General features: G+C 40.5%; 1 protein-coding gene across 1 annotated transcript in view; it reads left to right on the top strand.

The window, feature by feature from the left end:
- Nucleotides 1–14,029, top strand: part of GALNT9 (polypeptide N-acetylgalactosaminyltransferase 9) — a 121,109-nt gene that overhangs the window by 91,571 nt on the left and 15,509 nt on the right. Inside the window, exon 7 of the mRNA XM_065739080.1 lies at nt 12,799–12,984. Within this exon, the coding sequence (XP_065595152.1) occupies nt 12,799–12,984 (186 nt within the window). The remainder of the gene's footprint in view (nt 1–12,798; nt 12,985–14,029) is intronic.

A 14,029-nucleotide genomic window follows, 5' to 3' on the forward strand; every position in this document is an offset into this window, starting at 1 on the left:
GAGGTGATGGCTGATAATAGATAAGTGTGATGTACAGTTCTGTTATGAAAATTGCATAAATAGCAAAGATAACAGCTTCTTCAGTAGGTCTTCTCATGGGTGTTTTCAGAAGCACACTTACCTATTTGACTCAGAGTTTAAAGGTTTTTTTTAACTCCTGTCAGCCCTGGAGAGCTCCTACAAATGAGGAGGAGGAGCAACAGCCTGACTGCATCAGGGTCTCCCCAGGCTCAGCCAGATCTAACCATGTAACCCACAGCATTGCCTCAGGGATGTGGCACAGGCAGCCACAAAGCCCTTTCCTCTCTAATGATACAGGTACTCTCATCCCTCTTTGTTCTGAGCAGTGTCCTTCAGATAGTAATGGAATTGCTTGGCGTAGTTCACTTGTAGAGCAGAGACTGTGACCACTGTTGGTTGACAGAAGGTGGCAATGACAGGAGAAATGGGAAAAAAAGAAATAGTTGTTGCCATCACCTGACAAAGCAGATGATAAGACCGGAATTCCTCTGAAAATGCACACAGTAGGATCAGCAGAGCATGTAAACATTGACACAGGGCAAGAAGGCAGGATTTTGATACACTGGACACTGTAGTTAGAGCAAGCAAAGAAATCCCTGAGGGCCTCAGCTGTGTTTATTGCTTTTGTCTTATTTCATCTTCGTGAAGGTATTACCCAGCTTGTGACAGCCTGGCTCTGAGAGAAGATGGAAAGAGATTATTCAGAGGCATTAGGACAGACAAGTGGATTGTATTCCATGTTGCTCACAGCAAAGATGCTCCAGGGCAAAATTAAATGAACTGAAAGTCTAGAGCAGTGCCTTCATAAAAATGATGTAGAGCTGTATTTTTTTCAAATTTTCTTGAAGATGATAGGCAAAGCAATGCAGCCCATGTAATTGTTTTTCATCATCTATCTTATTTTACCAGAAAAGGTTTTTTAACAGTGAACTCTCCTTAGCTTGAAAAAGAATAGTAGAAAAGGCTCTTCCTTATTTCTTTGGCAGCTCAAATATTTTTCAACAAACACTCCACAAATAAATAGTTGGATAAAACCCAGAGCTCAGTAAATGAAGAGCTCTTGTGACCCAGCGGGGTAAAATGCATCAGCTGTACCATGAAGGAATTACTTAAACCTGTGGCACTGTCCCTTTCAGTCCTTGGAAATTTAAAATGTGATGAAGCAGAATACTATTTAATGACTGCTACCATTCTCCAGAAATAAAAACTACTGGAATAAGAGAGGAGTTGTTTTTATTTTGTTGTAGTTAAGTGTACATTTCGGAGTAAAACTTTATCAGCTGTCTGGGAGCTTGAACAGCTATAGGTCATTGCAAGATGGCCAAATTCCTCTCGTCTTGTCCATACCAAGAAAGTCACTGAGGCATTGGATTTTGGTAAGTACAGAGTCATCAAGAGGTGGCACAAAAAACATCCCTTTTCATTTCCCAGCATGCTAAATCAGGATGCTTTTCTCACTGCTCACAGTGGGTGTGTGCAAATCACTTTCAGGTGTCAGGACGAAGGTCTTTGCATAAAAGCAAGGAATGACAATACAAAACATTTCTAACCTCTGCTGAGCTGTTTCTTATAGTTGTTTCCAAGGATCAGGACAGAGTTTCTGTTGATGCCCAGTGTGATGGATGTTAGCATATGGCCCAGCATGAGGCAGTCCAATCCTCGGATGAAGTAGAGGAGATTAATTTAGGTGAAATTCTTTTAGCTATAGATTACCTTTCTCTCTGGCTAAGCAAGAAGTAATGAGTCCAAAGTGGAGAATGTGGACTTGGTCCAAAGCATTGGGCTTTCTTCTGCATCATTTATTTTTGAGATTGTCTCTAACTGAAGGTTTTTTAGAAATCTGCTCAGATCAGAAGATTGGTATGTAGGTTCCCAGCCCAGGAGTGAAGAGTTGTGATAAATGACTCAATTGTGGAAGCTTTATAGCCAAAAGATAAACACTGGTGTTTTCTTAGTAATCATGTCATGTTCTTTGAGTCTGTAACAGGACAATAATTTTCCAAACAATCTTTTTTGGACAAGAGAATACATATTTGGTGAAGGATATTTTATATCTAAGGTCATCCACTGAGAAAGGAAAATTCATTAATTATTGTTTTAATTATGTTCTCAAAAATGGGTATTTTCTGATGGTGAAATGAAATATTTAGCTTGATCTGAAATTAGCTTTTTTCTATGTTTTATGTTGCCCATCTTTTTCTGGAAACCATATCTGTATCTCTGTATATTTAACTTTTAGAAATCTCTTGCAAACAAGGAACATTTCTTATCTGCTCAAAACTTTAATAATATAGGACACTATCTTCCCAATAAGCTGGAGCCAATATTTACAGTGCTTGATTGTGATGACATTTTTAGCTCGTGGGAAAAAAGCTGCCGAATGTGTATTTTCACATTCTCATGCTAGATGGAATGTGTCCTGTTTAGTTTAAGGTAATAAAATCATACCTACCTAACTCTTACAAGTCAAAATAAATGTATTTCTGTTGGTTTAACCATGCAATAAAACAAAAAATAAAAGCAAAGGCTGGAAATGAGAAATCCTCCAAACAAACAAAAAAAACATTCGTCAGCTGAACAAGCCTTAGTCTGTATCTTTGTGAGCGGGAAAAACTAGTCTTGAAGAACTAAAATGAGAAGAGCCAATACAAAGCTCTGGCTGGAGATACAGCTCACTTCAAATTTCCCTGGGCAGGCATCAAGTATGGAAAGGTCCTTTGCAGTCCCAGGATTTGGATATTTTTCAGGGAATTGTCTGTCAGGTTCACAAACAACCTTTTTTTTTTGCCTTTTACCCACATCTCATTCCTTTACCAGCTCCTTAGGCAATGTGTGAAGCATTCTGTTCAGATGAAATAGCTCAGTTTGTCAGTCACTTCCCATCTTGTGATTGATGTTATTATCTATTCATTAATAGCAGCAATAAAGCATATAACTAGAATGAATGAGTATGACATAATAGTGCTTCTACTAACATTCCTCTTCTTTCCTTTGTGCCTTTCCTCCAAGGCATCCAGAAATTTTTCCCAACCTACACTGTCCTTTAGTCAGAAAGATGGATTCAAAGCGTTCTGTAGCCATCATTTTGGCATTTTTGTTTTTGGAGTTCTTGCAACGTCAGTAGCTGCCAAGGGTAGCAGGACCTGGGTGGGAAGGAAAGTACCACAGAGGCATGGCTTTCAGTCTTCAGAGGGGTCTTTCAGTGTTTGATGAGCTCTGACTTCCCCCTTACTGGTTATCCTACTCCAGTTGTTTGGAGGCAGTGTTCCTACTGCAACTTCTTATAGCACTGAGAGCTTTATGTTTTTCCTGAGAAGAGAATCTTAATCATGGGTTCGTCAACTGAAGTAAATAAGCACTCCCAGTGAAGGTCATGCTCACATCTGCATTTTATGTCTAATAAGAATCTGGCATTTATTGTATGAAAGATGACATCATCTGAATTCAGTAATCATGTATTGGTTTAGTGAGCAGGCACCTATTCCCAGCAGATGAACCTGTCCATTGTTTGCAGGAGATGATTTGTGTATTTGTTTTTTTAATGTATGTTACATGTTCAGCTTGCTGAGTTGATTTAAAATGATGGGAAAACAGGAAAGGATAGCTGGGATGTCTATAATGATTTGTCTACTTTTGCTTTTTTTTCATTAATTATTTTTGCATTGCTCACCTCTTTGTAACTAATTATCCTTCTACAGATCAGTTTTTGGTCAAAAAGATTCTACCTTCAGCTTGAGTTCTGCTAATCAGAGCAAAAGAGAGAATGCTTTAATGTGGTGTCACTGTGCTTGCCGTTTTCTGTACTTATGAGAGATGGGTTCGTGCTATTCCTTACGGCTGTATTATCTCTGCTGTGCACTTGAAGTACTAAGACTTAGTGAGATTTATTGAACTATTAAGAATGACTATCAGGTATATCTCCTAGATGATAATATTCATTGTTCTGTGTTCCTACAACTACTCCCTTGGGAAGGTCATAGAGGAGGAACAAGATAGAATTAATGCTTTGAAAAACAAGAGTGCGCCCTGCACCATCAATAACTCTGCAGGTCACATCTGATGAACTTGAATTTAAACAATGTTCCCAAGAGACAGAAACAGGCACAGCTTCCCAAGTACTGAAAATCCAGTGTCAGAACTTAGCGAGTTGCTTCTGCTTTATTCTGCCATTTTTTTGAGCAACGTTTGTCACACTTTCCTTCCTCTTCTTTTGTTGGCACTTCTCTGGAGATGATTACATAGCAGAGCTGATGGAGAGCTCACACCTCTTATCTCAGGTAGCTTCTATCATATGTCCTAGTGATTGAGCACCTCTGCTGGCAAGGCTTCTCCACTTCAAGTGCCAACCATTGTGTATGCTAGCCACCAAGAGGCCAGCTGGCAAGTGTGCCTCATCTGGGATAGCTTCATGCTGTGGCCTCTGAGCTCTGTGGCTGGCCACAAAATTTCTCTGTGCCTAATAGGATTCAGTGTTCCTATTAGGAATAATCGTGTTCAAAGCTGCATTCAGGCTGACACCCCAGATGACTTCATGGTCTAAAATATTAGTACTTAATCTGAGTTTGTAGTGTTTCTTCATTAGAGAAAGCTTTTGCCTGTAATAGCCTTTGTTTGAATGTATTATTCTGAGTAGATCGGCATGCTAAAATTTGCATTGTAAAAAATTGTTTTGGAACAAAGCAAGATCTAATGAGCATATAGTAAATCCCTTGGCTCTGCAGCAAAGTCACAATAAGCATAATAGCTCTTCCAGAATGAATCCCTTGCAGCCTAAAAGCTTTTTTCTTTAAAATAAAATAGCAACCCTGCAGGATTGAGTGCAGACAATATGCAAAGATCGTTTAAGGGGCTGTTGTGGAAAGACAAAACAAATGAGGACGACTCCACTTAGGCTTCTTTGAAAGGACCCTTTGTGATCACTTCATTAGGCAGTCTGTTTAAATATTTTCTTTATTCGAGAATGACTTTATTCTAATGGAAGCATCAATAAATTCCACTTTGTCTTTTTTTCCTCCCTGTGGTCTCAACTGAAGTGCCAGGAAGCATTTTATCATTTCTCAGGCCTCTTACTGGAGGTTCAATGTGCAGTAAGTATTATTCCTTTAGCAAAAGAATGAAAATGGAAACTAATGATATTACAGAAGAACACTGAGAACTCTTTCATTTAAAAATAAATGAAAAGTTGAACTACTGACTTGCTTTTACCCTGAGTTAGCTTAGGTAATGATTGAAGTGAGATACTGGTAGATGTTCTGCCTAGTTTTTGGCTAATGTCTTTGTCAGAAAAGGCACCTTTGAGTAATGTGCTTGCTGTCTGCCCTTACTGCAAGGTTAAAAGTAGCTTCTCTCCCAGCTGTACTTGCCTAGGCATCCTAAATAACATGGAAACCATCCCATTCACCATTCTGAAGAAAGCTAATTGAAATCAGAATGATGAGAGATTGCCCAGAGGGATTGTGAAGTCTCCATCCTTGGGGATATCTAGAACTGTGTGGATGTGGTCCGGGCAGCCTGCTCTAGGTAACCCTGCTTGAGCTGGGGGTTGGAGCAGGTGGCCTCCAGCATCACGACCACCATTCTGTGATTCTGAATTCAGCTGCCACGTGCCCTGACATGACTGACTCCAGACTTGGAATAGAAGTTTTTCTCTTTTTTTAATTTCTGAGTTTAAAAAGCTTCAATTTGAGATCTATGCCATGATCAGCTGATCTCATCTTGAAGCCTCTTTTAAGCAGTGTCCACGTGAGCACTGGACTTCAGACAGCATTGTACACTGGTTCTTCTTTCTCAAAAAGCTTCTGAATTGATTAGTCAGTGTTGTGTGGTGTTTGGGCTGCAGGTTGGTAGAACTCAGAGTGTGGCAGAACAGGTACTTCCTTAAGAATTTAAATGCTGCAGGAGCTCAGCTGCAGATTTTCTGGAGTAAGCTTAATGTGTACCTTTATCCTTTGCAGAGACTTCAATTTAGAGGGAGATTTTTCCGTGGTCTTTTGGGATAAATGAGAAGGAGCAACCTAAAGCAATCACACGAATGAGATGTGAGGAACAAGGCTGATGGGCTGCTCTTTAACTCCATTTCATGAATCCCACGTGGACTATGTTTTTCTGAGGCCAATTTGTTGGATTTTAACAGTTACTGTACAGTGTCTGCACTGACAGATTTGCAGAAATGACTGACAATGTAGAACCACTATTGATTTGGGAAAAAAGTTGAGAAAATATGTAAAAATGCTGAAAATGATTTTCATCAAGTGTATTCTGAAACAGTATATTATGAGAAGCATCTGGCTGAGACAATTGCCAAACTAAACTGGAGATACCAAACTGCTTTTGCTTTATGCAAGCAAAAATGTTTGAGTCTGCAGAAAATGACACTGTGATATTACACCAGAAGACATCTGCAGCCTCTTTCAGAGCTGAGGAGCATTCAGAGAAAGCAGAGTAGTTATCACTAGTCTGTGCAGCTTAAGGGTATATCTCAAAGCAATATCCTGTGCCTGTTAGTTATATGATAGGGACTGTTAACATCTCCTGGAGGACTCTGAGGTGCCAAAGTTCATCCACTTGCTAAAGAAAAGAAGTCTTGGAAAATTAAAAACTTGCCCATGGATAGACTGTCCTTTCCCCATTCCCATCTCTCAGTGCTTCTGCTCCTGTCAGACCTTAACGTCATCTATAAGTGATTAAGTCAACATGCTTGGTGGCAGGAAAACAGCCGTACCTTCAGTTGGAGACAGCATGCCAGTGTTTCCCATAGCCCAGTCCTGCAAGGTTGCCTGCTTTGCAGCAGGAAGCTGTTAAGCTGCCATCTCACAACACTCTGCTCCCTAAGTGGTGGCAATAGAACACCTTCCCCTTTCAGGATGTCATTTTAGTCTTTGACATCCCAGTGAATACTTATTTGAAGTCTGTACCTAAGGAGTCTGTACTATGCAGAGCAGCATGTGCAGCTGTCTACCCATCGCCAGCCCGCTCTCCTTTCTCTGAAGGCCTTTTGCAATTTCCATCCACCATCACCAAAGGGGTGCTGAGAGTCTGTAGCATTTTACAGGAGGGAACTCTGCAGAGAGAAGCATTGGCTTCTTCCCTCAGCAGGCCTGTGTCAAAAGTGCAATATCCTTTGTCAAATTGTGCAAAATATGGATTTATGAAGATCGGATTAGTGCTTAAAGTATAATGGGACATTTTAATATAATTTTAAATCCTATCATCTCACTCCCATTGCAGCTAGCACTTTAAATTATCAGACTTCGTTCTTTACACACAAAATTTATCTTTGCAGCAAGATAGCAGTTTCTTAGTGTGAGTTTCTCTGGAACATGTTTCAATTTCTTCACACTCATCTGTTTCTCTTCTATAAGAGGGTTAGTGGAAGGGTTTTAACTTCTCAGAGCTGTCACACCTGGGATCTGAGCTGGCGTGAGGGTCTGTGTCACCTCTAAGAATATTTCAAGGACACCCTCTAAATCTGCACCTTGAAGAGCCACCAGAGAGATTTTTTTCATCAGCTGAATGTCTCACTGCAAGACTGCCTTCTTCTCAAAAAGCAACTCATCTGCAACTTTTAGAAAACTCAGAGGGAATGAAACAAAGAGGTCAAACCCTGATCAGTTCTAACAGAATCTAAAGGTTAGTCAAGTATCTATGAAATGAATTTTTGACTCTCCTATGGAAAAAAAACAACACCACATTTTGAATCTGCCATGAATCCTCACAGTAGATTACTCTGCAAGAGGATCTAACATATCCCAGAAAATAAGTTTCAGAAAAAGAAGCCAGTTTCCAAGTACTCATATTGGGGCAAACAAAATAATAATAGCAGTAATTAGATAACGTTGATGCCAAGCACATGGAAGTTATATGACTGAATCCACTTTATCCTGCATAACCGTGCTCCAGGTTAAGTTTATGCAGTGGAAACTGCATGAGCCAGGAAAAAAACGTGAGTGCCCCACATGGAATTCAGCCCTCCAAAATCAGCAGTCTGCAAATGCTGCAGTGCGTTCCCAGCTCTACAAGGCAGCAAGAGCACCAGATAAAACTCTTATAGAAATAGCTTTTATGCATGAGATTTTGTCTCACTCCCTACATATCCACCACTAGCAGATTGTCTGTAAACTGCTGTTAGGACGAGTGGAAGTCATGAAGTCAGAGGTTGTGATGGAGTGTCATGATCAGTCAAGCAATGGAGGACCGATTTGGGTCCTTCAGTGTGTGAGCATCGGTCAGATATTTATCCTGCAATCGTTAACAAAATGTATAATCTGTAAATCTTGAGATGAGGTTTCTTCCCTTTACAGATCTGTTTTTGGCAGCCAGAAGTCTTTCTGATGTAAGCTGTTCTGTCCCAGCATGGAAAAACTTTTTGCTCAGTAAGTGCCCCACTAAATAACATAGACTATTTTGAGATCCAAGAGTTGGGACTTTTTTTAAGCCATAATTATGAATGTTTTTAAAGCTGATCACAAAAATGCTGTCAGTGAACAACATGAGACCATGTGATTAATTTTTCCATATGAGCTGTTTGATTATGACAGCTTCCTAGTTTCAGACAGCTTCCAATAGAGAAAGAGCACTTTATTCTAGCACATTTTATTAAATGTGACACTCTAGTCAGCACTGAGAATACACAGAGGAAAGAAAAGCCATAAAACCACATTAGAAAAAAGAAAATGTCAGGCTATAAATTACTCTGAAATATCAATTTTCAGCAAGCTATGTAAATTGTCAATAACAGAGATGCAAGAACCATAAGTGTGCTATATTCATGCTAATTTTTTTGTTACTGGAGTGTGCATCAGAAGAGTTAACACATCCATTAAGGACTGGAGGATAACTGGAGGGCTTCTGCAACAGCGGGTGAACAAAGACCTTATTGCCATGACTCACATTTAATTTGAAGGATGCTTTCTGATTCAGACCTCGCGGGTGCATGGCTGACCAGAGAGAGGCCAACATAACAACCTATCTTCCTATGCATGTTTTTAACATTAAGAGGTTTCTCTGTTTGACTTCACCAGGGCAGACGGTTTTCTGTAACTCTGTGTACAGATGGATTTATCTTTTTTTTTGCACAGTGGTGTTTCAGAAGCTGTACCTGTTAGGATTGTACTGCCCACATTGTGCATCCCCTGCCCTTCAGATATCACAGCTGTTGCCAGAAAGCGCTCAGACTTCTTTCACCTTGAGGAACAGCCATGAGAACACCGTCAGATCTCCTCATCTATAGCAATGGTTTAAGGCACCTTTATCTCCAGGCCATTTGCATGCTGAGAAGGGCTGAAAGCCCACAGACCTCATTCAAATGTAACAGGCAGATTTTTGGGGCATTTCCTACTGCTAAATTTAATCCAAAATGCTCCCGTGGAAAAGGCTGCGTTTTGACAGAATTTCTAAATTGGAGCAAATACATTTTTTTAATGTTGGCAAAATGTTGGGTTTTGCTATTTTTGCAAGGAAAATGGGGGGAGGTTGTTTTAAAAAGACCTTTCAATTTGAAATCTGTTTACACTAAACAAGCTTTTAACACAGAACAGAACATCTCCAAATCATCAATGGTTCAATTTAGCAGAATACTTTGGGATGTGGGGGGGAGCGGAGGGATGACAAAGTGCTGGTGTTTCTACCAGAGAAAAACATTGACATAATTCCTGACAGTTGAGGTCAGCAAGATATCTGAAAGCTTTGAAAATTCTTTCGTGATAGGAAAATCTTTTCCAGTCCAGTGCTGGGGGTGTGTGTGAGGTCTGGAAGGCATCCATCTTTGACAGGCTTCGCATTGAAAATGGAAGAAAACTTGAGATCCCTGTCTTGTAAGAATTCCCATGCTGGGCTATTATAGAACATGCATCTGGATATCTGAGCTGTTTTAAAATCTCTTTCCATCTCATCTATTGGCTTTGTGTGGAACAGAAAGTCTGAAATCGGAAAGGTTGTTCCTATGGAGTGCTGCTCAGGTGGAGTTCAGCGCTTTTTCTATAAAACATCAGAGTCCAGTTCTAGCTCAAGGATGTGCTGAACATCCACCTCTGAAGCACTGCCTCTGGCAGAAACCACTGTAGGAAGGCCAGGTAACACGCTGTGATGGGAGAAGGAGAACCAAGGGGACCCTGCTGCCACGTGCAAATTGCAAAGCCAATTCTCACCACTTTCTTGCCACTGGGAGATGCCAACAAGTGATTTTTCCTTCAGCAAAGGACTGCTGAAGGTGCTGCGGATTCCTGGAAGAGGGTGAAACACAGTGCTGCTACAACACAACTGTGAGTTGTATGGTAACAGTCTGTACAACCACGTTTCGTCTTGTCTGGCAGCAATTCAAGAATGGGAGCATGGGGATTTACAGCCTCTTAAAGTCACATACCTGAGCTGCCTTCAGAGAACTTAAATAATGCAGAGCTTTAGGCCACGGTAAACAAGACACTCAATGTCTCGTCTTGGTTTTTCTATGACAAGTGGAATACAATGTCTGTCTGTCTGCTTTATATTATATAGTATAAATGCAGTAAAAATATTACATATCAGTATAATAGTTACACTGTAGGGCAGCCATCTCTCAGGTGTATAGGAATAGCTAATAATTAGCATGAGTAAATCATTGTAGCACAAACCACAAACATTATCATTCCATGTGTAATTTATCCCTGATGTGAGCACTTGTTCTTCTTAATACTTAATATGTCTGTTTATAGAAAAGTTGATTGAGATAATTAGCAGTAAAAATGCTAAGGTAACACAGCTATGGTAACATTTATATTGCTATCAGTTTTGTTTATAGCAGCCTAAAGACCAATGCTGAAATTAGAAATTAACTACAATTAGCAAATAAATTGAGTGTCTCTTGGAATTACTTGATCATGTCTTAAAACACTGCACAGTGTGATGCTCATGGAGGCAAAGCCAGGTCCCTGGGCTGTGCCAGCTGTGCTGAGCTGAGCAGTGCACAAAGAAGCCTGTTTGCTTCTCTGTTCTCGCTGCTTATCTGCTGCAGCAGGGCAACTTTGCAGCCTATATCCACCTTACCTGCACATGGATGAACAGTGGCCTGGTGGGGTGTGGCCTGCTGCTTCCTAGAGAGATAACTGCATCCCCATCCCTATGCTGTGCAGGGATTAGGAATGTCATCCTTATCTAGGGAAACATCTCCTACTTGTGTTAAAAGTTGCACGTTCACAGAAAAAACAACTCATCCAAGGGGATTTAACATCGTCATAGGAAGCAAAATTTCCTTGGATATTTCCTAGCTGTCTCCTTTGACAGAGGCTGTTTCATTCCTTTTCTCTCACCTTAAAGAGCAAAATGGGGCTGAGAGGGGAGGGAAAGAGCTGACGGATGTAAATGTAAAGCAATTTAGACGACTGCAGATGGGGTGGTCACACCACGGTGCAGATCTGTGCTGACTGCTGAGCACCAGGCTGACAGCGTGAGCATTAGCTGGCCTGAGGCTGCTGCTGGCTTCTCTTCTTTCTCTATTCTTTTTTCTTTTATTTTCTGCCCTTCTTTCTTCAAAGCTAGGTGTCTGAGTTCCCCGTGGATTACTTCTGGGGAGAATTTATCACTGGTAAATAACTATTTGTGTTGAATCTGCAGATGAGCTGAAGTATTTCCTTTAATGTTGCAGTTTAGTACTCTTTTCCTTTTCAGGTTTGCAGGCATTTGAAGGTAATAAATCTGTCGTTCAGATCATGTATTTGCCCTTGGTGCCAAAATATATAAATAGAAATTACAAGGTCATTAACTGTATCAAGAGAAAGAAAAACGAGCTGTGTATTAAAAAGCTCTATGCTGGGATGGGGTGGGCAAATAGCAGTATACTGAAGCATACTGCTCATCTGCCCTTCTCATCATGAGAATCAATTAATTCCTTTCTTTCTCATAGTCCTTACCCTTTATACTGGGAACCCTCAGCATATGCCAGTCCGAATTTATGAGCAGTGTATTTTCTGGCATTTTTCATTTATCAAGTGCAAACTCCTGTGGCCAGTGATTTACTGTAGGACTGCTCAGAAAGCAGTGAGTAAGTATTATCTAACAATGTATTAAAAAAATACAAACTGGAGGAGATGATTTTATCTCTGCTTCCCAAGCAATTTATCTCTGACTGTGAGAAGACGGGCTGTGGGGAGAACAGCCCTAGAATTGTTCTGTAGTCCATCTGGTCTGGAAATGAGTTCTTATGTTCAGTAAAGGGAAGCCTTGAAAAGCAATAAATTATTTTTTAAGTTTTAATATATTTTATTTATTTCAATTAGACTGTAGTACCAGGTACACCTGAGAGTGCTGAAACCCTATGGTATTCATTGCGTGACTCCAACCCCACTGATTGAGAGGCAGCTCCTCTTTGTGTCCCACCACTGGGTTCAGACTGTAAATAACAGGAAAAACTGGCACTGTGTGTTTACAGTGGTGTCCAGACTGGTTGGTATAGTCCACACTCAGCCTCTTTTATCCGTCTTCTTCAGCTCAGAGGTATTTTCACTAACAAGGACTAGGTTATATTAGTCTACATGACACAGGTTACCACCTTGTAATTTGTCATCTTCCTAATAGTGCCAAGAACAGTGACATTATGGGGAACTTAGATATTTATGGCACCTAAACCTGTGTATCTAACAAAGGCAGCAGCATTCATCTATAGTCAATGAGGGTAAGAGGGCAATTGCTCTGAGTTACTCAGTAGTACCCATCTCCAATGAGGAGATGTTCCTAATTGGAGCAGTTGTATCAACTTAAGAAGCAAAAAAAAAAATCATGTGATTGTTTTTCCTCTAACTCTTCCAGGTCTGGCAATGTGGAGGAAGTATGGAGGTGCTGCCCTGCTCTCGTGTGGCACACATCGAACGCACAAAGAAACCCTACAACAATGACATTGATTACTATGCAAAGCGCAACGCCCTGCGGGCTGCAGAGGTCTGGATGGATGACTTCAAGTCCCACGTTTACATGGCATGGAACATCCCCATGGCAGTAAGTATGGGCTGCACTAGCTCCTGAACAGAAGCAGAAGCCTGGATAGTTGTTCTCACTTAGCAGTTTGAGGTGAAGGACAAGCATTACTACAATTGTATGCACTTGATGAAGCATTGGAGGAAGAGTACTTCTGTGCTGGTGAATGTTCAGGGCAGAGACTTCTATCATAAACTTGCTTCCTATAAACTTGCTTCCTTGGTGTAAGTTTTGTTGTAGGCTCCGGAGCAGTGACACAGGCTTATAATTTAACTGGAGCATGATGTTTCGGGTTTATGTGCTTCCTCAGAGAAAGTCCTTAATTTAGGATGCCATTAAACTTTGAGGTGTTCATATGCTACAGTAGAGAGGACTAGAGAAATGTCCATAAATAAATATCATGATTCATCATGAGACTCCGTGGACCTCACCAGGATAAAAAACAATGTGTGCAATAAAAGAATCCCACATTAACTAGCTTTATTTTCTACAGGGTGAGAGTTGCAATGTGGACACGTTCTGTTTCTTACTGTGCATGTGAATTGTTAATGGCATGTGGGGACCCCCAGGAATCCATGTAATATAAATATTAGATAAACTGTAGGTTCAATTTATTACTTGATTCTGGAAGTATATCTCATGCTACATCTCCACAGAGCATAATTCTTCAAGAGAAGAGATATGTGTTATAGCACAGTCAGGTGGAAGCTGACTGCTGTTGTATCTTGTAGTGATATTTGCATCCAAATTATTTATGTGAAGGGGCACAGGGAGGGCAGCTGAGGTGAAGCATACACATTTCTGTCAGTAAAGATAGTTTTGTTAACTCTTACTTGAACAATTTGGCCAAAGGTGATTGGGTTGAAGTAAATAGAAACAGGAAATGCTTCTATCTGTGCCAAAAAATACGCCAGTCCAGCTGTATCTTGGTGAGTATTCACAGTTATGACCTACGGTCCATCAAAGTCATGGGAGTCCTGGCAAAGATTTCAGCAGATTTAGTTTTGTCCTAAATGTCTACTTGTGCTCGGATAACTAGATATTATATAAAAACCCATTTAATTAA

Source organism: Cyrtonyx montezumae, unplaced genomic scaffold (assembly GCF_038088225.1).
Source record: "Cyrtonyx montezumae isolate F1298 unplaced genomic scaffold, pur_monq_1.0 scaffold_23, whole genome shotgun sequence".
Lineage (NCBI taxonomy): Eukaryota > Metazoa > Chordata > Aves > Galliformes > Odontophoridae > Cyrtonyx > Cyrtonyx montezumae.